This window comes from Adiantum capillus-veneris, chromosome 29, assembly GCF_014529385.1.
Source record: "Adiantum capillus-veneris isolate H3 chromosome 29, ASM1452938v2, whole genome shotgun sequence".
Lineage (NCBI taxonomy): Eukaryota > Viridiplantae > Streptophyta > Polypodiopsida > Polypodiales > Pteridaceae > Adiantum > Adiantum capillus-veneris.
The window spans coordinates 104,776,892-104,804,214 of NC_140959.1; the positions used below are offsets into that span (position 1 = coordinate 104,776,892).

A 27,323-nucleotide genomic window follows, 5' to 3' on the forward strand; every position below is an offset into this window, starting at 1 on the left:
GGCAAAACCCTATTCCAAGGAACTTCCGTTCCTTATTCCAATTCCTCGAGAATCAAGGTTCTCGCCTCTGGATCTCACCTTCCAGACTCAGGGCGTGGCATCCTTGCAACTCTTTTCCAGTTCTCCTTCCAGAGTCCTCTTCCCGCAGAACAACTCTGCTTTCCCGGACACGAAGTCCTTACTTGGGAATCCCAACTTCCGGATCACAACTTGAGAGACTACCTCTCTCTGATCCGTGGATCTACTTCCCAAACTCGGGTACGAAACCCTTGGGCTGATCTGGCTCTAGTTCCTCAGAGCACTTTTCTCCTGCAGAGGCTCATACCTTCCTCTGCTCCTACTCCCTCACTAAGAGGAAGCACACCTGCAAACAAATACTCAGAGTTCATAACATGAAAATCGTTACCTTCAAAGTCTCGACGCTCGAAACGCAACTCCGTTCTCGAAAAGCAATTCCCCGGAAGAGATCTCTCCATAGAAAATCCTCTCTTCCAATCCTACACACAAAAGAGGTGTGTTCTCGGGTTCCTTCTCATAAATCAGCCCCGTCTACGACGTTTATGGGCTGAAAACAGAGAAAAATAGAAACTTGTCGCGATGGAAACACGCTTCGTAGGCACTTCTTCGCGAGGGAACCCGCGCACTGGGTCTTGGCGACATCTGGTACACTTGGGGCAGCCATGGGCATCACCGGCAACTTCTTCTTTACGGCTGAAATCTGCAGCAACATCTCCTCCTTGCAATGATTGGTCCTCCCCTCTGAGTGAGGGCATGTGATGCTTTTACAGCTCCTAGCCACGGGCACAAATAGGTGCTCGCGTAGAGATCGCGGCCGTTTTTTTTTGTATTTTTTTTTTCATTTTTTTTTTCTGTTCTGCCAAAAAAAGAGAGAGAGAAAACGCTGGCTGATCTGTTTCCTTATTTATCAGATGGCTGCCCACTTATTAAGTGGGCGGCCGGCGTATTTTAAAAATAGTCTGAACCTGCCCAAAAACTCAATAAAACCTTATAAGTGAAAAACAATGCTTTCATAGCACTTCCTAGGCGTCCCTGGATGCAATCACACGCACAATTGCAATGCAGAAATAGCCTTCCTCGCGGGAAAGCATCTGCTTTCCCGAAAAGCAATCCCGCTTTCTTAGAAAGCATCTGTTTTTCCTCAAAGTTTCCTTTGAACCCATCTTCATTCAAGTGCTTGCTTTTTCCTTGTGCACAATTCTAACACAGTTCGGAATTTCCTCCCGACTATGGATATTTTCTTTCCGATGCACCCGTCACCCACCTTGTGACGCATCAGGAATACCCATCACCTAGTCCTTTCCTACCGAACTTACGGTACAATCTCCTTCACGATGCTCTATGTCACCCATCCTATGACGCATCAGAGATGTCCGTTCCCGGATGGTCGGATACTTCTTCCCGATTCTCCCTGTCACCCATCCGATGTGACGCATCAGAAGTACCCGTTCCTTGTGGCCTTACAGATATTCCCTTTCACAGTGCTCCCGTCATTACTCTGAATGACGCACTAGGAATATTCTGTACTCGGATGTCTCCAGTGAGAAAAACCCTCTCACTTAAAATTCCAATAATTCATTTAGAATTATTTTTCCTTGGTGTTCCAAGCGAGAAAACCCTCTCACTTATAAATCCAATAATTCATTTAGAATTATTTTTCTGTCAGATAAAGCCAATTTGGCAACATCCCTCTCACTTATAAACAGTTGTCCTCAACTATAGAGGTCCAACTGAACTGCCAAGGAGAAATCGGAAAAATTCCAAATGTTGCTCAATGGTGAGTTGAGCTAGTCCTTTCTCAAAAGAGAACTTAAAAATTAAATTACTTAAAAATTCAATAATTCAATGGTGAGTTGAGCTAGTCTTTCCTCTAGTACCTCGAGGATATCCTTCAGTAATCATCAAACTTACAAGCCATGTAAGAACTCGTCATTCGCGTCTTTCCAATAGATTGGAAGTTTCCTCATTCGAGAATCTTTTAACTCGATTCCACCTTCTCAATTCCGAGAAGAATAATCCTCCTAGAAATCAATCTAGGTCTATGTCCTTGCGCATGACCTTGCGCTATTAGTCCTGAGGATATTAAACCTCTTGTCTCCTCCCGCATAGGGCATGTCGAGAGCATTAAGCTCATGTGAATCGTCCTGTGGCAGACAAAGTGTGTCATCTTACCAAAGTAAGTTCTTATTCCGGGCCTTTGCTTTGGGTAGGCCAATTGTTCTGATCCAAAGTTTCCTTATCTGAGACTCTATTAACTTGATTCTGTCTTCTCAAATTCGAGAAGAATAATCTTCCTAGAAATCAATCTAGGTATCTGTCCTTGCGCATAATCCTGCGCTGTTAGTCCAGAAGGTATTAAACCTCTTGTGTCCTCCCACATAGGGAATGCCCAAGTCATAGAGCATTAAGCTCGATGTCTTTCTTTCACAATTTGCGATCACCTTAAAGAATGTTCTTGTTCCGGGCCGTCGCTCAACGTAGGCGGACGGTTCCAATCGGAAGATTCCTTGTGCACGGTGGCACTTCCTTCCAATTTTTTCCCTCCTGCGAGTTATTACCACCAACAGTGTTTTCCAGACGCCCATTAGAGTGTCTTCCTTACAGAATCATAAAAAATGATTGACCTTGCGAGCATCAATGACGCCTTGCAAAATCTCAGGCAGATAGGATTCTAGCCATGGCACTTTCTGAACGTACGTTCAATCCCGTTTCACAATAGAGCGAACCCTCTTTGATTCTCAGGGATGTTCTCCCATATGTAATTCTTACCATTTTGAAACGGTTGGCGAACTATATTGTTACGAACATAATAGTTCGAATTTATTTCAGCAGCGTGTAAATGCTACGTGATCTGCTCATGGAGAAACATATACCGCAGCCAGAAGTTGCTACTGTAATGGTAAAAGCACATAGCGTACTCAATGATCAACCACCATCAGAAAATCTCTTCTCCGTAGAGAAACTCAAATTCCTTCCACCAAACACATCTCAAATAGAGATTCTCGTGTCGGAATATCCTTGCGCGGAAAAAGGCGCCCAAGAGAGTATAACAAACTCTGGTCCAGTTCCTTGGCATAGTTCTGCATCTTCATGTGTTATCCATGTACTCAAAAGTGTACATAATTCTTACGTTGTGTTAGAGTTTCAATGAACCTGGGAAATTACCTTCCCTTCGTAAGATCCTTAGAGCGAAGACGCTCAACCTGACGATCTCTTGGCTCAATCTTAGAGCAAAAGCCGCTCATCAAATAATCTAGGATTTCAATCCTTGGATTCCCCGAGCACATGTCGTAGTTGTCACTTGTTCCTTCCCTCGTAAAGAGAGTGTTCATTCACTTGTGTGAAAAGCACTACCATGTCTTCCCTGACCGGGTAGGGGGTGTGGGCTTAAAGAGTATTCAAGCTTGATGAAAGCTTTTCTTTGTTGGAAAGCTCAGAATGGTTCCTTCATAATTTTCCTACCCGCAGTAGCAGGTAATCTATTCGGGAATTACCGGATACCAGATCAATAGTTGACCTTCCGGCTAGTTAAGCAAACCAATTCATCTCAGAAAACAATGTTTCAGTTTGATCCTGCTCTCATAAACACTCGAGAGTGGTAGTCCCGGTTAGACATAACCATATCTTGTGCAAAAGAGCAAACAAGCACAATGCACTTTATGATTTCCTCAAAGATGTAACTTTGATTGAAAACCTGCCCTCTCACTTAAAGTTCGAGGGTCTTCTATTCAAGAACTCACGAGTTAGATTGAATTCCCTTACTCCAAACTTTCTGTGTTCAATGATTCCCGTCCCACTACGGGGATTGGATTCTATGTACATTAAGGTGTACACTTTCAGCTTTTATTGCTGACTCTACCATCTGTTGCAAAGTATTTTGCAAATGCGTCTACAAAATTCGGGCAAAAGTCCTTTGTTGAATTTCTTCATCTTTCCTTCCTCAGAGAGGATCGAGAGTGGAGCTACCTTGGCAAGAGTGAACCACTACTTGCTTTGACTCACTCGTGTTCCTATTGGGCAAACCTTCTTGGATGCCTTCCTCAAAGTGTAGAGGAAAAAAATTTGTCCAAAAATTCAGCCTTGAATTGAATCCAAGTCTTGTTGTAAGTTCCTTCGAGAGCTTTGGTATACCACCAAGTACTTGCAATCCCCTTGAGGCGTTTAATCACATGCCTCATCTTCGACGCTTTTTCAGAAATTGCCGTTTGCAAAGGCAACTCCAAACTTGTTGAATCAAAGCGGTAGCTTTCGGGGCATCTTCCCTTCCGTCAAAAGTATCAAACTTGATTGGAAGTGTTCCTAGGTCTAGAGACCTTCTTCATATCCTTCCCGGAATGACGGGATTTCATGGCTATAGTTCTGGATTGACGTTCATGGTATTTTCTGGATTCTGAAGAATCTCGAGCATTCCGCTCCTTGGATTCTCTAGGTTCTTGAGCATCATGCTCTTGTCGCCTTCTCAGAGAATCCCAAGCCTTGTGTCGACTTCTTGCAGAGAGAAAAAAATTTCCAACTCTGCGAGCTTTTCCTTGCAGGACTTAGGGTTCCGCCTGCTTACTTCTCTCTTGGCTTGTCATGGCTTCTTCCCGTATCTTCCCAGAGTCGTCCTCCTTTACAGAGAAAGAGAGGAGACCATGCTCTGATACCACTGTCACAAACGGGAGCGCATAATACATTCAGATAAATAGGATTTATCACTTATTACTGAAGCCAGAGGATATAGAGAGAAATAAATAGAGAGAGAGATAGAGAGTGAGAAGATCGACACAGTATTGGGGACCAGAAGAGGCTGGTCCCCCCCCATAATAGTATCTTTATTACTGAGGAGAAGTCTATACAAGCACTTGAACCGAATGTATTACCATGTTCGTTCTAGAATAAGACTTCATGGTTCCTGGAAGCCTCAGCTTCCGATTCCTAGGGCAAAACCCTATTCCAAGGAACTTCCGTTCCTTATTCCACTTCCTCGAGAATCAAGGTTCTCGCCTTTGGATCTCACCTTCCATACTCAGGGCGTGGCATCCCTGCAACTCTTTTCCAATTCTCTTTCCAGAGTCCTCTTCCCGCAGAACAACTCTGCTTTCCCGGACATGAAGTCCTTACTTGGAAATCCCAACTTCCGGATCACAACTTGAGAGACTACCTCTCTCTGATCCGTGGATCTACTTCCCAAACTCGGGTACGAAACACTTGGGCTGATCTGGCTCTAGTTCCTCAGAGCACTTTTCTCCTGCAGAGGCTCATACCTTCCTCTGCTCCTACTCCCTCACTAAGAGGAAGCACACATGCAAACAAATACTCAGAGTTCATAACATGAAAATCGTTACCTTCAAAGTCTTGACGCTCGAAACGCAACTCCGTTCTCGAAAAGCAATTCCCCGGAAGAGATCTCTCCATAGAAAATCCTCTCTTCCAATCCTACACACAAAAGAGGTGTGTTCTCGGGTTCCTTCTTGTAAATCAGCCCCCTCTACGACGTTTATGGGCTGAAAAGAGAGAAAAACAGCAACTTGTCGCGATGGAAACACGCTTCGTAGGCACTTCTTCGCGAGGGAACTCGTGCACTGGGTCTTGGCGACATCTGGTACACTTGGGGCAGCCATGGGCATCACCGGCAACGTCTTCTTTACGGCTGAAATCTGCAGCAACATCTCCTCCTTGCAAAGATTGGTCCTCCCCTCTGAGTGAGGGCATGTGATGCTTTTATAGCTCCTAGCCACGGGCACGATAGCTGCTCGCGTAGAGATCGCGGCCGTTTGTTTGTTTTTTTTTTGTATTTTTTTTTTCATTTTTTTTTTCTGTTCTGCCAGAAAAAGAGAGAGAAAACGTTGGCTGATTTGTTGCCTTATTTATCAGATGGCTGCCCACTTATTAAGTGGGCGGCTGGCGTATTTTAAAAATAGTCTGAACCTGCCCAAAAACTCAATAAAACCTTATAAGTTAAAAACAATGCTTTCACAGCACTTCCCAGGCGTCCGTGGATGGAATCACACGCACAGTTGCAATGCAGACATAGACTTGCTCGCGGGAAAGCATCTGCTTTCCCGAAAAGCAATCCCGCTTTCTCAGAAAGCATCTGTTTTTCCTCAAAGTTTCCTCTGAACCCATCTTCATTCAAGTGCTTGCTTTTTCCTTGTGCACAATTCTAACACAGTTCGGAATTTCCTCCCGACTATGGATATTCCCTTTCCGATGCACCCGTCACCCACCTTGTGACGCATCAGGAATACCCATCACCTAGTCCTTTTCTACCGAACTTACGGTACAATCTCCTTCACGATGCTCTATGTCACCCATCCTATGACGCATCAGAGATATCCGTTCCCGGATGGTCGGATACTTCTTCCCAATGCTCCCTGTCACCCATCCGATGTGACGCATCAGAAGTACCCGTTCCTTGTGGCCTTACAGATATTCCCTTTCACAGTGCTCCCGTCATTACTCTGAATGACGCACTAGGAATATTCTGTACTCGGATGTCTCCAGTGAGAAAAACCCTCTCACTTAAAATTCCAATAATTCATTTAGAATTATTTTTCCTTGGTGTTCCAAGCGAGAAAACCCTCTCACTTATAAATCCAATAATTCATTTAGAATTATTTTTCTGTCAGATAAAGCCAATTTGGCAACATCCCTCTCACTTATAAACAGTTGTCCTCAACTATAGAGGTCCAACTGAACTGCCAAGGAGAAATCGGAAAAATTCCAAATGTTGCTCAATGGTGAGTTGAGCTAGTCCTTTCTCAAACGAGAACTTAAAAATTAAATTACTTAAAAATTCAATAATTCAATACTTACCTTACCGGTTCATGTCCTTCCTCTAGTACCTCGAGGATATCCTTCAGTAATCATCAAACTTACAAGCCATGTAAGAACTCGTCATTCGCGTCTTTCCAATAGATTGGAAGTTTCCTCATTCGAGAATCTTTTAACTCGATTCCACCTTCTCAATTCCGAGAAGAATAATCCTCCTAGAAATCAATCTAGGTCTATGTCCTTGCGCATGACCTTGCGCTATTAGTCCTGAGGATATTAAACCTCTTGTCTCCTCCCGCATAGGGCATGTCGAGAGCATTAAGCTCATGTGAATCGTCCTGTGGCAGACAAAGTGTGCCAGCTTACCAAAGTAAGTTCTTATTCCGGGCCTTTGCTTTGGGTAGGCCAATTGTTCTGATCCAAAGTTTCCTTATCCGAGACTCTATTAACTTGATTCCGTCTTCTCAAATTCGAGAAGAATAATCTTCCTAGAAATTAATCTAGGTATCTATCCTTGCGCATAATCATGCGCTGTTAGTCCAGAGGGTATTAAACCTCTTGTGTCCTCCCACATAGGGAATGCCCAAGTCATGGAGCATTAAGCTCGATGTCTTTCTTTCACAATTTGCGATCACCTTAAAGAAGGTTCTTGTTCCGGGCCGTCGCTCAACGTAGGCGGACGGTTCCAATCGGAAGATTCCTTGTGCACGGCGGCACTTCCTTCCAATTTTTTCCCTCCTGCGAGTTATTACCACCAGCAGTGTTTTCCAGACGCCCATTAGAGTGTCGTCCTTACAGAATCATAAAAAATGATTGACCTTGCGAGCATCAATGACGCCTTGCAAAATCTCAGGCAGATAGGATTCTAGCCATAGGATATTCCTAACTCTTAATCATGAGTTTAAGTAATTAATGAAGGTTTAGGAACTCGAATCCTTACAAGGACGGGTTGGAAACTGAAAATGCAAGGGCTGAAATGCTTAAATTTGGGAAACACTGACTTTCTGCTGAATACTGACACTGTATCGGTGAGAATGGCGACGACGACGACTCGACGACGATGCGCTGAAAACGCAGATGCTGAAATCTGAAAACAGCGGGCTGAAATTTCAAACGCTGGCTGATCCGATGGTACGGCGAGGATCTGCTGCGGGTAGGTGAGATCTGCGAAGGTAAGGAGTGGATCTTCAATGGCTAAGGGCTGAAAACTGAAAACGCTACCTGATCTGGCTGACCTGGCGATGGAAATTGCAAAGCTAGGAGGAATTGCTGGAGAAAACGTTGGGGCTGATCTGCAACAGAAAACTCTAGCAAGTCTTGTTGGCTGAAAATGCTAAAGCTCTCTGCCGGTCTGGCTGAGAAGATGCACTGCAAGTTGCTCGAATTCCTTCTGCTCTTCTGCTGGGAATAACCACCCCCCCTTTTGCTTATATAGGTCAGACTGGATGAAAAACTGCCGCAAAAATGCCATGGAAATTTGGTTGTACTGCCTTGGACAATGCAAATGCTGGGTGGTACTGGGTTGTGCAATCTGAGGATATGCAACTACTCTTAAGTGCCTGGACATGCACGGCCTATGCACAGGCTCACAAGGGTACCACAAAACTTCCTATGCTAACTTGAACCCTAGACCTGAGATAGCTTGTCCACATGCACATAGGGTTAAATGTGCACGTGACAGGGGGATGCCACAAATTGGTGACATGGCATGCCCAAGTGAGGATCTGGGCAAGGATTGAACTCATAAAAACTTAAAGTTGTAGCTGTGGGGCCTAGGGGGTTAGAGATTAAAAACTCTAATCTTGCCCAACTTAAGGAACACCGGACGAGGGGACTAAACCCTAGGTGAAAAAAGCGTCAGGGTTGAATCTCAGATTTTTGCGAATTGCATTGGTTGCCATGTGGCATTGCTTTACGAATTTCCGTGATTTATGTTGGGTGGTTGCTGTACGAATTTCCCTGATTTATGTTGGCTGGTCTAGCGGATTTGCGCAAGGCTTTTTGAGAGAGGTTGCTTTTGGGGTTTAATGATTTTGGATGAGAAGCTTTTGGGACTTTGATTTTGGGCATCCCTTTATTGTTTATAAGGACCCTTTGGGCCTCACTCAGAGGGCATCTAGACGCAGAGTCTCGAAGCAGAGGATTCTCAGGAGTTGTACCTTTGTGAAGCAATAATAAAGAAATACCAAAAGGGGTGCTAGTCTTTCGGGGCAGTGCATCTTGGCTCGGAACTCTATCGTGCCATGTCGATTCTCGTCTTCTGTGTGTGTGTGTGGAAGTTCAATTATTTGCAGATTTTGTTTGTGTGTTGCTGTTGATTTCTCGCTTGGAGTGTCCAAGCCTATAACACTTACACAGACATTGTGATCATGTAGTGGCAGGGTTTCTCATCCGAGATTTAGATCCAGCCAGGTGGAGGTGCACAAGATCTATGCTCTCAGAGCATGTTAGAGGTGGTATCCATGGGGAGACCGAGCTAATGGTCTCTTGTGCAAGAGCAGTTAGCAGTGTCAGACAATTGTGTGTACCTCGGGCCTGTTCATTGGGGCATGTCAACATATCTATGCTGGACCACCCTTGGTCACTTGTATAAGCAGCTTGTTATCAACATGAAGAGCCTTTCCTAGATCTCTCTCTCTCTCTCTCTCTCTCTCTCTCTCTCTCTCTCTCTCTCTCTCTCTCTCTAGCAGAGACTATGGGCATACGGGCACCTGGACAGGCTGGTTTGAGGAGGGGTTTCTCCACACTAGATCATGTCTTGACACTCAGAGCTATCATTGAGGAGGGTCGAGCACATGGTAGACGGATATATTGCAGCTTCCGCAAAGCTTTTGACACAGTACCGAGGGCCAGATTGATGCGCCGACTTATGGAATTGAGGCACCCACAGAGCTGATATGGGGGATTATGGCATTGTATAGTTTAGTGATGGGTCAGATACCCCAGAGGGGATATCTGACATAGTTTACTCCACTATCGGAGTGAAACAGGGATGCCCATTGTCCTCTACTTTATTTGGTATGTATGTTGATGAGGTCTCTGATTATATTGACAGAGGAGGAGATAGAGGTGCTCAGCTTGCAGGGACATGGATCCCTCTTTTATTGTATGCTGACGATGTCGTGTTGATATCAGAATCACCAGCGGGTATGCAGAGACATTTGGACGCATTGCATAGTTTTGCAGGGGATAGTGGATTATCTGTCAACATTGGTAAAACCAAGGTCATGGTATTTAATACCACGCCACAGTGGGTCACATTCACATATGGTCAGGACATGACGGAGTACACTGATGCATACACATATCTTGGGGTGGTCTTTAGTGGACCGAAGTTCACACTGAGAGTGGCAGCAAACACTAGATTGACTCGTGCCTATGTAGCTCTAGGTGGTTTAGAGAGGATTTGTTCGCAGGTTCAGTTCCAGGAACCTCGAACAAAGCTCTGGCTCTCCGACACTTTGGTCGCTTCAGTTATGCACTACGGGGTTCAGGTTTGGGAACCATCTGTTGACAGTGCTGGATGGAGTAATATGGAGAGGCCCTTGGTATCTATGATTTCTAGGCTGATTAGAGCCAAGGCCTCAGTTCCACATGACATCATTTGAGGGGAGTTGGCTGCCCCACCTATGGAGATTGAGGCACTTTCCATATCAGTATCATTTGTACACAGCTAATGGGACACCACCAGGGACAGATATGCTAGGCTTGCTCTTGATTTGTTCAGACAACTCCATTACAAGGAGATACATCATGTTGGTATGCACAAATGAGCTCATGGTTTCAGAGGCATGGTTTCAGCATGGACAGGATGCCCCCTTGTCTCTTACACGGATGGAGATTACTAGACTCATTCGGTAGGATCTTGATACCAAAAGGACATGGATAGAGCCATCACGGGAGTTGGGTACGAAGAGGGCTTTCTATAGAGAGCATCTTCTCCAACTCACGACAGACAGATTTGTCACACGGCCCAACTACATGGACACACATCTATCTCACCAGCTTGGGATTGAGACAGTGCTAGGTGCAGTAGAATGAATGTTGTATTTTCTCAAGATTAGTGATCTTTATTGCTCAAGGTTCCTTTTAGTTCTTAGGGAAAGAGAGAGCTTTCTGTCTTATGGAGAGTGCTATGATCACGAACAAAGTGAGTGGATATTGTGCATGCAAGTGAATGAGATTGAGAGAAGGAGAGAGAAGAGATACGACACCCGAGAGGTTGTAAAACCCTCCTCCGAAGGCCCCACTCTCGTCGGCGAGAGTGGTCTACTTTGATTGCACAAAGGTGTACAATGCGTATGCAATGGGACTATGCCGATGACGACGACGGTGATGACGACGATGACTTCGTGGCTGAAATCTGTGGTCTTCTAATTGCTGATTTTCGGGACTGTTTCGGTGGCTGAAAATGACTGTTTTGGCTGTGTTTTTATGGCTGAAAATGTGGGAAAATCTGCAACCAACTTGGGGGCTGATCTGCTACTGAGTCATAGGCTGAAAACTGCGAGGATCTGCTGCTGGTTTGGGCTGAGAATTAAAAACGCTGATGCTGCCTTTCTCATGCCAAAAACGCCAGGCAGTTTTGGGGTCAGAAAACCAAAAACGCTGGGCTTTGTGGCTGAATTCGCTGAGGAATTGCACTTACGCTGGCTGATGCAGTCTCTTGCCAAAAACGCTGACTGTGGGAGGTCAAAAACGCCAATAGGCTTGGGGCAGATGCTTGGTGAGAAAAACGCTAAGGAGATGGTTGGGGATGGCGAGGCAAAACCCTACCTACTTTTGTTGGAAAGTCACTTAAAAATAATAAGTGAAAATAACCAATAAATAGGAAAATAGGCTAAATGCACTGGAAAATTCCCCTAATTGATGCTAATGGATTCTGATGGGAATTCCGATGATCATGCTGTGTGCAACCGGAGGATATACATCTATGCTAAGTGACTGGGCATGCATGGTCTACGAATAGACTCACAAAAGTGCCAGATCATTGCTAATCTAAACTGATTGGACTGACTGAACCCTGCTGTGGTGTAGCTTGTCCATGGACACATAGGGTTGGGATGTGTCACGTGACATCCCCTCCTTTTCAAAGTGAGGTACTGGTACCGAACTGTATGGCGTCGAGGGAGATCGCCAACAGCATCCGGAATCCTGGAAGGGACTCTTCGCCGGCCCACTCTGCTGTGTGGGTCGAGCGGTACTTGAACTTCATAAAGGTCTGCAACGCTTGCTTCTTTGGGCCGCGCCGAAAGCGACACAAAGTCTTATGAATCTCCTTTCTTGCTTCAACTTCGTCTAGAGTCCTGCTTCCTTCGTCTTCAAGAATCTCTATGGCTGAAAATTCCTGAAACCATCTCCAACACAAAACCATGAACATACCCATTCCATATAAAGTGAAGGGAAAAAATCTTGTCTTCTCTAAAGATTGTGTGTGCAATGTAGATGAACATAGAGACGGAGTGACAACCCGATCATCAAACACATACAAACAATGAGATCGAATCTTTTCTGTTTGATCAAAATCATTCAACTGTGGCAAATCACGATGGAATTGCCCATGCTTGGTGCTCATACTATCATGTGCTCTTTTGGAAACTGTGTCATGCCAAGGAAGAGACATGGAATGCGACTTCCTTACATACAAACTTTTCAGCTTTTCATGAACAATCCGCATACATTCGTGCTCATCCATGAGAGAAACGTGCTCAACATACAATATGTCATGCCTAGGAAAAGGGATCACATAACGATGATGACTAAAATACAGGAAACCTTCACGAATGAAACACTCGAACAATGCGTGCGTATCAATCATGCGAACACATAATACTTCCTGTGAGGGTTCGTTGGACCAAGGCTCGAGAGCCAAGATCGGTTCTTCGGGATCTATCGAATCTTCTTGTGGGGGATCTGTGGATCTCGACTCGAAAGCCAAGATCGATTCTTGGTGATTGATCGAATCTACAACGATGTTAGCTTCGCTAGAAAAAGCATCCACTAACACATCATCCATGTGAACAATCACATTATCTTCATGCAACTCATCATGCTTGTGAGAAATCACATCTTGATCATGCAAATCATCATGCTCGTGAGAAATCACATCTTGATCATGCAAATCATCATGCTTGTCATTGTCATCCAAATCATTATGCAAATCATTGGCATCCAAATCATCATGCTTATCATTGTCCTTCAAATCATCATGCAAGTCATTGTCAATCAAATCATCATGCTTCTCATCATCATGGAAATCATTGTGTTTATCATTGTTGTTCAAAACATCATCATGCTTCATACAATCATGCAAATCCTGTGTATCATGCGATGGAGAAGAAGAGACCGAGAGAGTCTCCTTTTCCCGAATCTCTTGCATCGGTGCCTGCACTTGAGAAAAGAGTCGCAACATCCCTTGCAGTCGTGCTTTATTCTCGCGATCAAATTCTGCTTGTCTTGCTTGGTTCTCTGCTTCTCTTTCTTTTTCTGCCAAGCGTGCTTGCTCGTTCTCACGCGCTATGGCTGCCATTCTTTCTTGGTACTTACGCTCGATGGCTGCCATGTCTTCTTCGTAGGCTTTTCTTTCTGCTTCTCGTTCGGCATCTCTTGCTTTGTCTTCTAACTTCTTGTCCATCATCCTCTTGTCGAAAGCCTCCATAGGAGTTAGTGCAATCCTTGTCGTAGTAGATGGAAAAAGGGGAGGGTCGGAGAAACCTCCTGGTGGGGAAAATTCTTCTTCGCCTCTCTCATGCTCATCACCTCCAAGCGAAGTATCCATTCCGCTTTGAGTGATGACCATTCTTTAGTCGTGGGGTCTTGTGGGTTCTTGTGGTCTTGGGTTCGTAAGTTCACGAGGAACTTGGGTTCTTGGGGGTCTTGGTTCTCAAGTTCACGAGGAACTTGGGTTCTTGGGGGTCTTGGTTCTCAAGTTCACGAGGAACTTGGGTTCTTGGGTATCTTGGGTTATTGGTTCTTGAGGGTCTTGAGGTTCTTGAGGTTTTGCTTCGCTTGCAAACCGCGTTGGAGAAGGATCTTCTCTTCACCCGAATTCTACCCTTTTCTGCGGGCGCACCCCTTGCGCTCACACCAAGGTTGCTTTTTCCCACCTCACGTCGATTGGCCGGCCGCTAAGTGCACGGTCCGCTCTCAATGAGTGAAAAGAGACACAAGGGGAGGCTGGACAAGCCCTTCTTTCTTGGGATTCTTGTCACTCTTCAACAAAACACGATTAGGAATCGCCACGCGCAAGCGAACTTGGGTTCGTGCGATCGCAACAAGCAAATTTTTTTTCCTGTGGTTCTTGTGGTTCTTTCCTTGAGTAATGCAGAACACTTCCAAAGCTTTGATACCAATGTTAGGTGCAACGGAATGAATGTTGTATTTTCTCAAGATTAGTGATCTTTATTGCTCAAGGTTCCTTTTAGTTCTTAGGGAAAGAGAGAGCTTTCCGTCTTATGGAGAGTGCTATGATCACGAACAAAGTGAGTGGATATTGTGCGTGCAAGTGAATGAGACCGAGAGAAGGAGAGAGAAGAGATACGACACCCGAGAGGTTGTAAAACCCTGCTCCGAAGGCCCCACTCTCGTCGGCGAGAGTGGTCTACTTTGATTGCACAAAGGTGTACAATGCGTATGCAATGGAATGATGCAATGGGACTATGCCGATGACGACGACGACTTTGTGGCTGAAATCTGTGGTCTTCTAACTGCTGATTTTCGGGACTGTTTCGGTGGCTGAAAATGACTGTTTTGGTTGCGTTTTTATGGCTGAAAATGGGGGAACATCTGCAACCAACTTGGGGGCTGATCTGCTACTGAGTCATAGGCTAAAAACTGCGAGGATCCGCTGCTGGTTTGGGCTGAGAATTAAAAACGCTTATGCCGCTGTTCTCATGCCAAAAACGCCAGGCAGTTTGGGGTCAGAAAACCAAAAACGCTGGGCTTTGTGGTTGAATTCGCTGAGGAATTGCACTTACGCTGGCTGTGGGAGGTCAAAAACGCCAATAGGCTTGGGGCAGATGCTTGGTGAGTAAAACGCTAAGGAGATGGTTGGGGATGGCGAGGGTCTACTGCGCGGGGGGGGGGGGGGGGGGGGGGGGGGGTTACTGCTGAGAAGTTGCCTGTTGAGCGGGAAGCTCCTGCTGCCTCTTCTGCCAGAAAGTGCTAACTTGGGTTTGCTTATATATTAACTTAGCAAAATTGCCCTACCTACTTTTGTTGGAAAGTCACTTAAAAATAATAAGTGAAAATAACCAATAAATAGGAAAATAGGCTAAATACACTGGAAAATTCCCCTAACTAATGCTAATGGATTCTGATGGGAATTCTGATGATCATGCTATGTGCAACCGGAGGATATACATCTATGCTAAGTGACTGGGCATGCACGGTCTACGAATAGACTCACAAAAGTGCCAGATCACTGCTAATCTAAACTGATTGGACTGACTGAACCCTGTTGTGGTGTAGCTTGTCCACGGACACATAGGCTTGGGATGTGTCACGTGACAGACAGGTAGATTCAAAGGCATACCAACAGACAGTACGATATGTCAGTTATGCCATGCAGAACCAGAGACAGAGCTTCACTACATATGTCACTGCACAGTCTACTATGAGATACGGGGACGCTTTCACTGCTTATTCAGAGATGGTTTTGACTCGTTAGATAGAGTCATGAGATATCAAGATCAGAGATGTCTCGGATTATTTCTACTTGAGATACAGAGACATAGAGACTCTCTATTGAGAGAGCATAGACAGAGACAGTCCGAGAGACGCATCTCAGATTTCTTACGTGTAGGGCTACTTGCCCTTTGATTCGAACGAGATTTCTCACGTGAAACCTCTCCGAAGTCACTTGTACCTGCGGGGGATTAGCAACTAGCTAATCCAATACTTGTTCAAGAGGCTCTTGCCTGGCAATCACGCATGAACCCACACAACTGTACATAAGTCAAATGAAGAGCCCTCTTATGGGGCATCACATAATTGCACGGAGGGGAGAGAGAGAGCAGTGAATGCTGTGCAAGGCTTCAGTTCTTGCACTTCATTGTACATAGAGGGTAGGCAAGCACACACTAGCTTTGATACCTGCAACAATCCACCATACTGCTGAAAATGCAGCCCACGTTTTAATGCTTCTCTTTAAGTTGGAAAATGCCCCAAAACGTGTCAAGTGACACTCATGCATTAATTCCCCGCTTTGGACCTTCTGGTCTAAAAACATCTCAACCGATTGCTCAGTTGACTTAGCGGCAGAGTAATGAAATGTTCCTCTTGTCATTTTGGAGCTAATGACGTGAACAAATTTCATGGCCCAAAATAGCAGTTCCCTAAATTTTAGGAGATGCTTCCATTGGCCTCTCACTGGTCATCTGACCATCTTTCACCACTGGGACCACATCCAAAAATGCAATGTAGCCCAGTTCTCGAGTGATTTTCTCTAACGATCCCACCTTGGCATAGTGTCTTTATTGAGTTCACTTCCTAGTATCCACCAACTTGCTAAGTGCGACGGGGGGACCTACATGATCTTGAACTGAGCCTAGACATCCTTTTATCATACGAGTTCCATTGCCGACCAACTTCCTGTCTGCGGGTGAAACTACCGTTCACATTGGCCATACAATGTCCGACCATTTGCAACTTCAAAAAGAGGGTCTCAAAAATAAAACAAATTCATTGGAAAGAAACCAACAACTAAAGTTAGCAGTTGCCACGTGCTCGTGACATAGTTAACAGTTGCCACGTCCTCGTGACATTGCACCCCCTAGCTAGGTAGCATTTGAGGGACGTAGGCGTGCACCAATAAGACCAAATGTCCCATGTCACCTAGCCTCACCTCCTTGAGGTGACCTCGTGCATGCGTAGCCTCATGCGTTGATGCCATTGGAGGTTGCCCCCTACGCCTTGGCCTACTTTTATAGGTGACAATTGTGTACAAATGGAATATTTTTCCTCATGCTATCATTGTATTGTCATGTAGGGGTTTGTTTGCTTGTGAATTTGACAACCTTTTGTACGTTAATTTTTATTGAGGTCTAAGTACCCCCAACACATGTGGGTCATTCATGACTTTAGCTTATTCTCGACAATACATATTACGAATTTAGAATGTTGCTTGTGTTTTTAATCATTGTGTTAAGCTTGCTCCAATTAAAAAGTTCAAGAGAATTGCAGTCTTGATTGACTACATTAGGCGCCTAATTTTACAATAATGAAACTTGAGGATTGTTCATGGGTTGTAGAAGGAATCAACTCTCATGGTTTGCCTTAAGCCCCAAGCCCCAATCATTGGGCAGGCCATATGAGATTTCCACTTCTTATCCTTGTTAGCTCTGCAGCTTCATGACTGCAGTAGCTGCCTCAGCACTTAAGTTCTTCCTTCCCTTTGTGTGTCTATAGAAATCTGGCAAGTGCAATGCATGAAAGCCTTTCAAAAGCGCAAGTGCTAAATTTATTGCTCTCACGTTCCATCTTTACATAAATTAAACTGCTATTTTGTACTCAAAGCTTTATGGACTTCTTGGCTGCTGTGATTGCAATGCAAACTTCTCTAGTACGTTGGTGGTGATTAATTGGGCTAAACGTTGCTATTTACTTTGACTATGCTGAAGGTTTTTGTGTGGCTAGGTGACCTGGCCTCTTAGCCCCTCAAGTATTTTGTGACTCCGCCTTCCAAATTGCTTGCTTTTTTAGCTATTGCCCTTAGAGAAGGGTTGAAGAAGATCATGGGATTGCTTTTAGTGTCATTAAGTTGCCTTGTTAAAAATTCAGTGGTAATTTGGTAGTTGTTTTATGGTAGTGCTGTTCTGTAACAGGCATCTCTTCTCTCTATTGTTCCAGATCATGTCCATTTCCATGACATACAACATGTCTCCATTTCAGAGCTTGGTCCTTTTGTGAAATGGGTATGCAAGCTTTCTCTCAATCTGTTGTATCATTTTTGTGAGACTGCATGCTCCATGATGTGGGTGTGAAGAGATAGTATCTGATGTTTATTTTTGGAAAGTGCATTTCCTTCCTCATCTATTTCTACAGTTCAAGTGTTAGTTTTCTAGTCACTAGATGGGAGGGATGATGATGGAAATTCTATTAAGTTTTCGGTAATTTACCAAAGTGGATGGTGCTGGTTTTGATGCCTTTGTCAGTTGCCAGAGATATCGGATGCTCTGTATGATTTCGTAAAAACGTCAAACAGATGTATGTTTTGGCAAACTGCCTTGAGCTCTCTAACAATGTCGCTTAAGCCCAATGGCTTCCAAAGGCCATCAAATTTGACATACATGCTTAGCAACATCCCCCCCCCCCCCCCCCCCCGCCGCCACACCCTGACCCACCCAACACACACTTTTTTGTAAATCTTTGGGATTAATTCCCCCGCAACACGTGCGCGTGTGCACACACACACTTTTTTTTTTTTGTAAATCTGTTTTGACTAATTTACAAGTGGGAAACCTCAAAGCGAGGAAAACCCACGAAAAGATCAAATACAAAGGGAGGAACACAAAATTGCTACGTGATGTGAAAGCGCTAAAAGCAAACATAGAAGAGTTGCAAGATTTCCAAGGATATGTCCCCAATCTCAAAGTCAAAATGTAACGATTGCCTCAGCGAAATCTTGAACGAGGGAAAGGGATCCGCCTCATGTGGATAAAACATGTGAAAATTGCGTTGGCGCCACAAAGGCCATAGCGACCAAAATCTGACCCATGTGAAGAAGATACCAAATCGTTGAAGGGAGGTCAGAAGGATGCCAAAAACCCAAAATTGTTTGTGGAAAACTACCGAGGGACATCGAAGGTGCATACAAGTAGAGATGCGGTCAAGGAAAGCCCTGGTGAAGCGACAATCCCAAAGCAGATGTCTAACAGTCTCATCACCAACGAAGCAACTGACACAACAAGAGGAGCTGATGTGACACGTCGCAAGGAGAGTGCTAATTGGAAGAACTCCCAGCAAATAGCGCCAAAGAAACAGACGTCGTTAAGAGGCAAGTGAGACTTCCAGATTGCAATAAGAGCCTTTCTCCACCATTGTGTGAAAAGACCAAAGCGCATTACAGTGATCAATTAGCCAAGAGTTTTGCGTAAGAGAAGCATAGATAATGCGGGTGGAAATCGCATCAAAAGGAATGTCCCATAGATTCTAATCCTGCATATGACATCCAATGGAATGGGGAGGAAAAGAGCGAGCATATGCTCAAGCAGGCTCCAAATCTGACGATAATACAGGCCCAACCCAAAGCGTGCTGTTGCTTGAGAAAAGGTAAGTAAAATTCCTAGATGAATCCACCACATCATTCACCGTGCGTATGCCTCGACTTGAGAGGATGCCACAAACGGGAGCGCATAGCAATATAGAATATACTCCGATAAATAGAATTTATCACTTAATACTGAATCCAGAGGCTATAGAGAGAAATAGATAGAGAGATAGAGATAGAGAGATAGAGATAGAGAGTGAGAAGATTGACACAGTACTGTGGACCAGAAGATGGGCCGGTCCCCCCCCGCGTAATAGTATCTTCATTACTGAGGAGAAGTCTATACAAACACTTGAACCGAACGTATTACCATGTTCATTCTAGAATAAGACTTGATGGTTCCTGGAAGCCTCGGTTCCTATTCCTAGGGCAAAACCCTATTCCAAGGAACTTCTGTTCCTTATTCCAAATCCTCGAGAACCAAGGTTCTCTCCTCTGGATCTCACCTTCTAGACTTAGGGTATAGCATCCCTGCAACTCTATTCTGATTCGGTTTCCAGAGTCCTCTTCGTGCAGAATAACTCTGCTTTCCTAGACAGGAAGTCCTTCCCTTGGGAATTTTAACTTCTGGATCACATCTCGAGAGTCTACCACTCTCGGATCCGTGGATCTACTTCCCAAACTTGGGTACGAAACCCTTGGGCTGATCTGGCTCTAGTTCCTCATAGCTCTTTTCTCCTGCAGAGGCTCATGCCTTCCTCTGCTCCTACTCCCTCGTGAAGAGGTAGTACACCTGTAAACACACACGAACTCGGGACAACAATTTGTATGGCAAATCCACAATTGATACTTGTCGCTCTTTTCGCGGGAAAGGTGACCTCCATGCTTCGTAGTCTCGCGATCTCTTGCGTCTTCTGGCGGCAGAGTCTTCTCTTGCTAATGCTAGCAACTCCCTCCTCTGAGAGAGGGCGTGTGATGCTTTTATAGCTCCCAGGCCACGGTAGGAATATTTGAGCGCTGGTTGCCTACGTAGAGATCGTGGTGGATTTTTTTTTTGGAGGGCTCTTCTACCAAAAAAAAGCGAGACAGAAAACACTGGCTGGTTTTTTTGCTTTATTTTCCAAGTGGCTGCCCACTTATTAAGTGGCCGACCAGCCACTTTTAAAAATGGTATGAATCTGCCCAAAAACTCAATAAAACCTTGTAATTTAAAAACAGTGCTTACACAGCACTTCCCAGGCCTTCCTTGATGCTACCACATGCACAAATGCAATGCAGACATAGACTTCCTCGCGGGAAAGCATCTGCTTTCTCGAAAAGCAACCTGCTTTCTCAGAAAGCATCCGTTTTTCCTCAAAGTTTCCTCTGAACCCATCTTCATTTAAGTGCTTGCTTTTCCTTGTGCACAATTCTAACACAGTTCGGAATTTCCTCCTGACTATGGATATTCCCTTTCCGATGCACCCGTCACCCACCTTGTGACGTCTTAGGAATAGCCGTCACCTAGTCCTTTCCTACCGAACTTACGGTACAATCTCCTTCACGATGCTCTATGTCACCCATCCTATGACGCATCAGAGATGTCCGTTCCCGGATGGTCCGATACTTCTTCCCGATGCTCCCTCTCACCCATGCGATGTGACGCATCAGAAGTACCCATTCCTGGTGGCCTTAGAGATATTCCCTTTCACAGTGCTCCATAATCAGTCGCACATCCTCCTGGTTATTGTGGGGCATGAACAAGGTGTCATAAAAGTTAATATCTAACCAATCCAAATGATTTTCTCAAATTAAACTGATTATTTAATGTGGGATAATAAACGAGAACAAGGGTTAGAATATAGACATGTGCTTACGGATCTATCTAAACACACGGTCAATGGTAAAGGGATCCAAATGAGAGATGGTCTGTCAAAGAGCAATGCTACCTAATGGAGCTTAAAGACCGTAGGGTTAGCTTCGTTAAGGATCTCCAAAAGTTAGTGTTCAAAAGTCCTTTGACCTTAAGCAAGCTATGACTGACCTTGAGGTGGGAATCCTACCCAAGCATGAGGTGCTTGTTGGCTTGCTAAGTTTTAGCGAGAACTTTACCCAAAAGCTTGAGATGTTTCTCACATGCTTAAATGATTAAAGTTCTTGAAGTATTCAATTCAAAGATAACTCTCAAGAGACATGAACGTGCCATGCTTGATTGAATAAATCCTTGAAGTATTCCATTCAACCAAAAGCATAATAGACACATGTTCAAATGATCCTCCACATGTGGCCTTCATGATGTGTTTGAATGCTATTGGATAGGTTTTAAAGGGGTCCAATGAGAATTTAGATATATAAAAATAAATAATTAAGTTCTTTCTCTTAAAGAGGGAAAAGAGGACACATGTCCAAAGGAAATAATAAAATAATGAGAGAGAGAGAGAGAGAGAGAGAGAGAGAGAGAGAGAGAGAGAGAGAGGTGTGGACCAAGCATGAGGGGGGGTATACTCTCCCACACACACACACACATTCTCTCATTGTGTGTAGGGAAAAATGCAAGAGCTTCATCTCCTTCTCCAAGTTTGTTGAGAAGTGGAGAGCCTACACCAACACTCTTGGCTATCGAATGCAAATCCAACCAAGAGCCATGCTTCAATGCTTAAGCTTGCCATCTTCTTCATCTTCATTACTATGCTATTATGCTATGCTAAGCAAGAAGAGTGACGATAAGTGAGAAACTATTTCTTTCTCCTATGGAATATTTCTTCCTCCTCTTCCCTACCCTCATTCCCCGCTAGCTCTCTCCACCTTCGAAGGTGTTTGAGGCCTTGGGACCGAGGCTCGGGATAGTTAATGCTTTTTGCAAAGTTTATGTTAAGCTCGTATACATGAAGCTTTCCATCTTTATAGCATCAGCAAGGTCACAAGGAGCACAAAGATTGTATTGTAACAAAGTCTCTCTTGATGGGAGAATCTATAATACAAACGCCTTTTGGAGGGGGGACCGGCTCCAAGTAAATCCGGTTCTCATCTATTGTTTTTTTTTTGAAAAAGTCAAGGCTGTATATTACTGAGTACAATATAATCCCCAGCGGATGCCAAAATAGCCTATCACGTAGGGTATACAAGCTGAATGTAAGGAGGAGAGCCACTATAGTGACAACTCGACTAGAACAATCTCATGGTGGTCGGTGTGATGAGTGGAGGAGAAACCACCGAGGAGGGGCATAATGCCACGTAATCTGTCCACCTGTAAGTGTGAAGAAGAGTGGAGATCGGGCCCAACGCCGAAGGAAGGCAAATCGGCGAGCCTCGGTTGCTCGAGATGTGCCTGAGGAAGAATCCCACTGTCAACTCAGGGTGTGAATGATGTCCAACCAAATGGCAGTGAGGGTATCCTGAAGGAGCTATGGAGCCGCACTTAGAATGTGGAGACAATGAGCTCTCCAAACATTCCATAGTGTAATACTAGTGATGACTGAAAAAACTTCATCACGTGTCTGAGAATCCCCCTGCCAAGCAATCTGTGGTAGCCAAAGTCCCTCGCCGATAACCAGTCAAGGTGAGCATAAAGGCTGGATCTGTGTCTGAGCCCTCATAGAAAAGATGTGGGCCGGGCATCGGCATCAACCATGAGACAGATCCCCAAGTAAGAAATCCATGCTGAACACCTGCTCTGCTAAGTAGAAAGCAAACTCCAAGCCACACTACATGGGAAGTTGAGCATGACCAAAGACAGTGTGCAGGTGACTCAAGTAGTTGCAAAGGACAGTGAGTTCATAACGGATCATGACCCATAGTAGCTAGCTAAGTCCCAATTGGAAGTCTCGCATGTGCAATCATCCACATGAAAAAAGGAATACGACGAGCCGCATGTAAATCCCAGATGGTAGACCAAAACTGCTACAGATAGGCATGGGAGAGGCCTGAATGTAACCAGAAACGCATACGAGTGGGCTGCTCTGGTTGCTGTCTCATCAATGCTAACCTTCCAATCCTGACAGTGTACTCAAAGAAAGATACAGGTGCACCGGTGGGGTCAGAGTGAGGCCAATGCCACTCTCCTGGGTCCCAATAAAGCTGAGATAGGGCACGACCCTCCCACACCCAAAGCCTCCAAAGTGCAGCATCAGCGGAAGCGAAACGGGGGTCAACACAACGACGCTTCCCGCGGGAGCCAACTACTCGGATGGCCTTCCATCGAGCACCGAGGCAGACAAGGTGCGGAGAGGTGGCATCATATGTCAATCTAGCATGAATCCCCTGAGAGTAGTCAGTATCAATTGTGAACAGCATGGTGTCTAAACGGACTAATAAGAGAGTACTTTGAGCAAAGAGGCCTTCCCAGCCACAATGGGGAGGCATCTGAACCGTGCCTCGCATGACTGCATCCCACTGTGAAGGAACGGCGGAATCAATCTCAAGCAGTCTGTCTATCACCTCGCGACCAATGTCATAATGTTCTGCCACAAAATCTGCATCCAACATACGTGTCTCATGAAACAACCGCATAGAGGCAGCAGGGCCAGTGTCCCAAGCAACCCAATCAATGTGAGTTCTCTCTCCAAGCTGACGGGGTGGATTAACCGAAGAATCAAGAACTGCAGCATTCCAAATGAGAGGCTGGCGCTCAATCTCCTCACGACAAGAGGGAGGTGATCGTATGATAGCCCGTCGCATGGAAACCCAAATCTGAAGGAGCGATCGGATGAAGGGTGAGAGGGTGGTGGTGGACAAGGGTTCTCTAATACTCTCTCTTGCAAAAGTTCATGCCAAGTTAATTACGTACTATGTTTATGTTGCTACCATCAATTAAGTTCACCCTCCATATTCTCAAAGTAATCTCACAAAAATGCTCACAGTTCATAGGCTATTTCCATTAGATTGGTATCAGAGCATTTGGTTTCTCTTTTCTTGCTTAAGAAGAGAGGTCCTTAAGTAGCCTATTAATGGTTGATTTTGTTAATTATATTAGGGTAAGTGGGCCTGGGATCTATTATCGATTTTGTTGAGCCCACCTCGGCAGCTTTGATTTTAATAATGGAGTCTTCTTAGACTTGCCTACGGCTTTACCATTATTGAGCCATAAGAAGTCAGAAAGGAGCTATCCTCTGCAACTTCGCTATGTTAGATCCACTCCACTACTCTCTATAATTAACCAATTCGAGACGTGGGTGTAGACACTTAAGTCCTATTTGCAAAGGCTAAGAGGAGTAGCAACTAAGGTTTTGAATTGCCAAAGCATACACTAAGTAAACACATAAGTTTAATTAACATGGTTGCCAATAACCAAGAGAGTAGAATGAACATTGACAACTTTGATTTTGCACATGAAGGTGCTAATGATGATGCCCCCATGTTTGTTAATTATCTTGTTACTAGGTTGCAACAAGCTATGGGCAACCCCGCTTTGCAAGCTGAAGTTACTCAACAACTTCTTGCTTATGGGATTTCCTTTCCTCTCCAAGAGGAGAGAGAGTTTAGGAGGCCTCTCGATGAGACCCCCAAAAGAAGACTCTCCCATACGAGAGGAGGAATCCAAAGATCAAGAAAGTAATGAATCCCTAAGTTCCTCCGAAGATGTGGCTTCGCGAAGAAGGCGGACTGAATGATCGCCAATTCCTCCCAAGAGGAAACGGTTAAATCCATAGTCCTTCTCCTTGTCACTCCAAAAGGGAAGAGAGGGAACAAAGGAAGAAAAGGGCAAGAAAGAGGTCACCCTCTTCTCCTTCTTCTTCACCTTCTTCCTCTATCGATGAAAGCTATGGCTATTTTCCTAGAGAATACAAGAGGGGAGGACATCACAAATCTTACCCTGCATGGCGAAGGTCACAAAAGCTAAAGAAGTTCAAAGAGGGAGGAAAGAGTATCTCTTTTTTCACCTATGATGGCACCTTTGGTGCTACCGACAAAGTATTGGCCTTCATCCAACAATTTGATGCGGCCTTTGGAGTCGAGGGCTTCACGGAGTCCTCCAAGCTACGCCATGTAGCTATGCACTTCCAAAAAATCAGCTCGTTAATGGTGGCTAGCCTTCGTGGCAACAACGAAGCCCCAAAGACATGGAAAACTCTACGAGTTTCCATCATAAAGCAATTCCTTGCAAGCGATGCAAAGGACAAAGTGCTCACTGAATGGCGGAGTTTGAGGCTTCTCTCTCATGAGTCTATTCACAAATATGTGGACAAGTATTGGGATTTACATCTCAAGACTACTGTCGTTAGGTGCAGCGGAATGAATGTTTGCGCTTTGCTCAAGATGAGTGCTCCGAACTGTGCTCAAGGTTCCTTTTGTTCTTATGGAAGGGAGAGCCTTCCGTTCTTAATGAGAGAGTGCTGTGATCACAAACAAGTGAATGGACACTGTGCGTGCAAGTGTATGAGACTGAGAGATAGAGAGAGAAGAGAGATACGACACCAGAGACGTTGTAAAACACTCCTCCGAAGGCCCCACTCTCGTCGGCGGAAGTGGTCTACTATTGATTGCACAAACTGGTACAAGCTGAATGCATGTGACTGATGCAAGTCTAGGCTATGTTGACGACGACGACGGTGATGGTGAAGTCGACCTAAGGGCTGAAATCTGCAATCTTTTATCTGCTGTCCAAAAACGCTATGGGTTGAAATCTGCGGCTAGTCCAAAAACGCTGATTTTGGGGGCTGTTTCTATGGGGCTTTGTCGTTGAAATTCTGTAGGTTTAGGGCTGAAAACTGAGGTTTCGTAAAGGCTGAAACCTGATGGTCTTTCCGGGATGAATCTGCTACTCTTTGAGGGGCTGAATAGGCAAATGCTTCATTGGTGAAAACGCTGCCTAAATTTGTCAAAGGCTGAAATCTACAAACGCTAGGGGTTTAGCTTTCCAAAAACGCTAGCTGATGTCTGTCAAAAACGCTAGGTGTTGGCTTTGGTAGGCTTGGGAAGGTCCTGGCTGTGATGGTTGCTGGAGCTCCTTCAAAAACGCTAGGCTTAGGCTGTTGAAGAAAACGCTCGGGAGATGAGTCTTGCTTGGAGGGAAAGTCCACCAAGTTCTTGTTGAGAAGTTGCCTGTTGAGCTTGGCTCCTGTTGCCTCTTTTGCCATTTAGTGCTAGTTTAGGTTTGCTTATATACAAACTTACTCAATTTGCCCTACTTACTTTCCAACAAAAGTCACTTAAAAATAATAAGTGAAAAATGTCAAGAATAGGTAAAATAGGCTAAATGCATTGGAAAATTCCCCTGAAGGATTTTGATGGGAATGCTTATGATCATGCTGTGTGCAACCAGAGGATATGCATCTACACTAAGTGATTCGGCATGCACGGTCTACGAATAGACTCACAAAAGTGCTAGATCACTTCTAATCTAGATTGACTGGACTGATTGAACCCTCATCATGCTGTAGCTTGTCCACGGACACATAGGATTGGATGTGTCACGTGACAAATGTCTTTCAAAAGATAGACTTCGCCGAGCAAAAGCAACAATTGTGTGCGGAATGACCTGAAGAGGTGGTCGAGTATGTCAACTCTCAACAGCCTAGTTCTATTAGCAAAGTAATCCTCCATACCATGGTTGCTTCGCGCATCAATTTCCATCAAGGGGCTAGACGAAATGTCAAGCCTATGGAAAATAATGACAAAAGTGATGCAAAGGAAAAATTAATGCCCAAAATTCTTCCCAAGGCCATTCCAACAACAACAACAACAACAATCCGTCCAAGGAGAAAGAAGTTTACAAAGGTAAAAATAAACTCTTCCCTGAAGAGCTTGAAACTTTTCGCAAGTGTCACAAAGTGATGACGTGGCGGACAGCAGAAATCCTAATTTCTGCCAGAAACCCTAAAATTCCTGCAAACCCTAATTCTCAAAGTAATCTCACAAAAATGCTCACTTTTCTCAAAGTTCATAGGCCATTTCTATTACACAAGGAATCATTAGCATAGGCCTGCCCTATAAAGTCATTGCCATTGGGTAACTTCAGCCCGTGAAGACCACCAAGCGAAGTCAAGTGATCTCACAAAAATGCTCACTTTTCTCAAAGTTCATAGGCCATTTCTATTACACAAGGAATCATTAGCATAGGCCTGCCCTATAAAGTCATTGCCATTGGGTAACTTCAGCCCGTGAAGACCACCAAACGAAGTCAAGTGATCCAAATGCAATAACAAGGGGTGAGTGACAATGGAATACAACAAGGCACTAAGTGGGCAACCTTGGCTGACAAAGCATCCTGGAGGCCTAGGTTCAGTTAGCTCACCATCAAGACGGCCTGAAGACATACTCTGAGCGCACAAAAAGTATATAACATTGGTCAACTTTGGTCTAAATCCAAGGGCCCACATTGTGGCGGCAATGAAATACCACTGTGCCGTATCAAAAGTCTTTC

General features: G+C 44.7%; 1 protein-coding gene across 3 annotated transcripts in view; it reads left to right on the plus strand.

The window, feature by feature from the left end:
• The window catches only part of RAD4 (DNA repair protein Rad4 family), a 103,545-nt gene that overhangs the window by 18,447 nt on the left and 57,775 nt on the right, over positions 1–27,323 (plus strand). For all 3 annotated transcript variants that reach the window (XR_015187091.1, XR_015187092.1, XM_086505426.1), the window contains exon 6: positions 17,598–17,687. Coding sequence is in view for 1 of the 3 variants with exons in the window: in XM_086505426.1 (XP_086361552.1) it covers positions 17,598–17,687 (90 nt within the window). In the remaining 2 variants the exon portion in view is untranslated. The remainder of the gene's footprint in view (positions 1–17,597; positions 17,688–27,323) is intronic.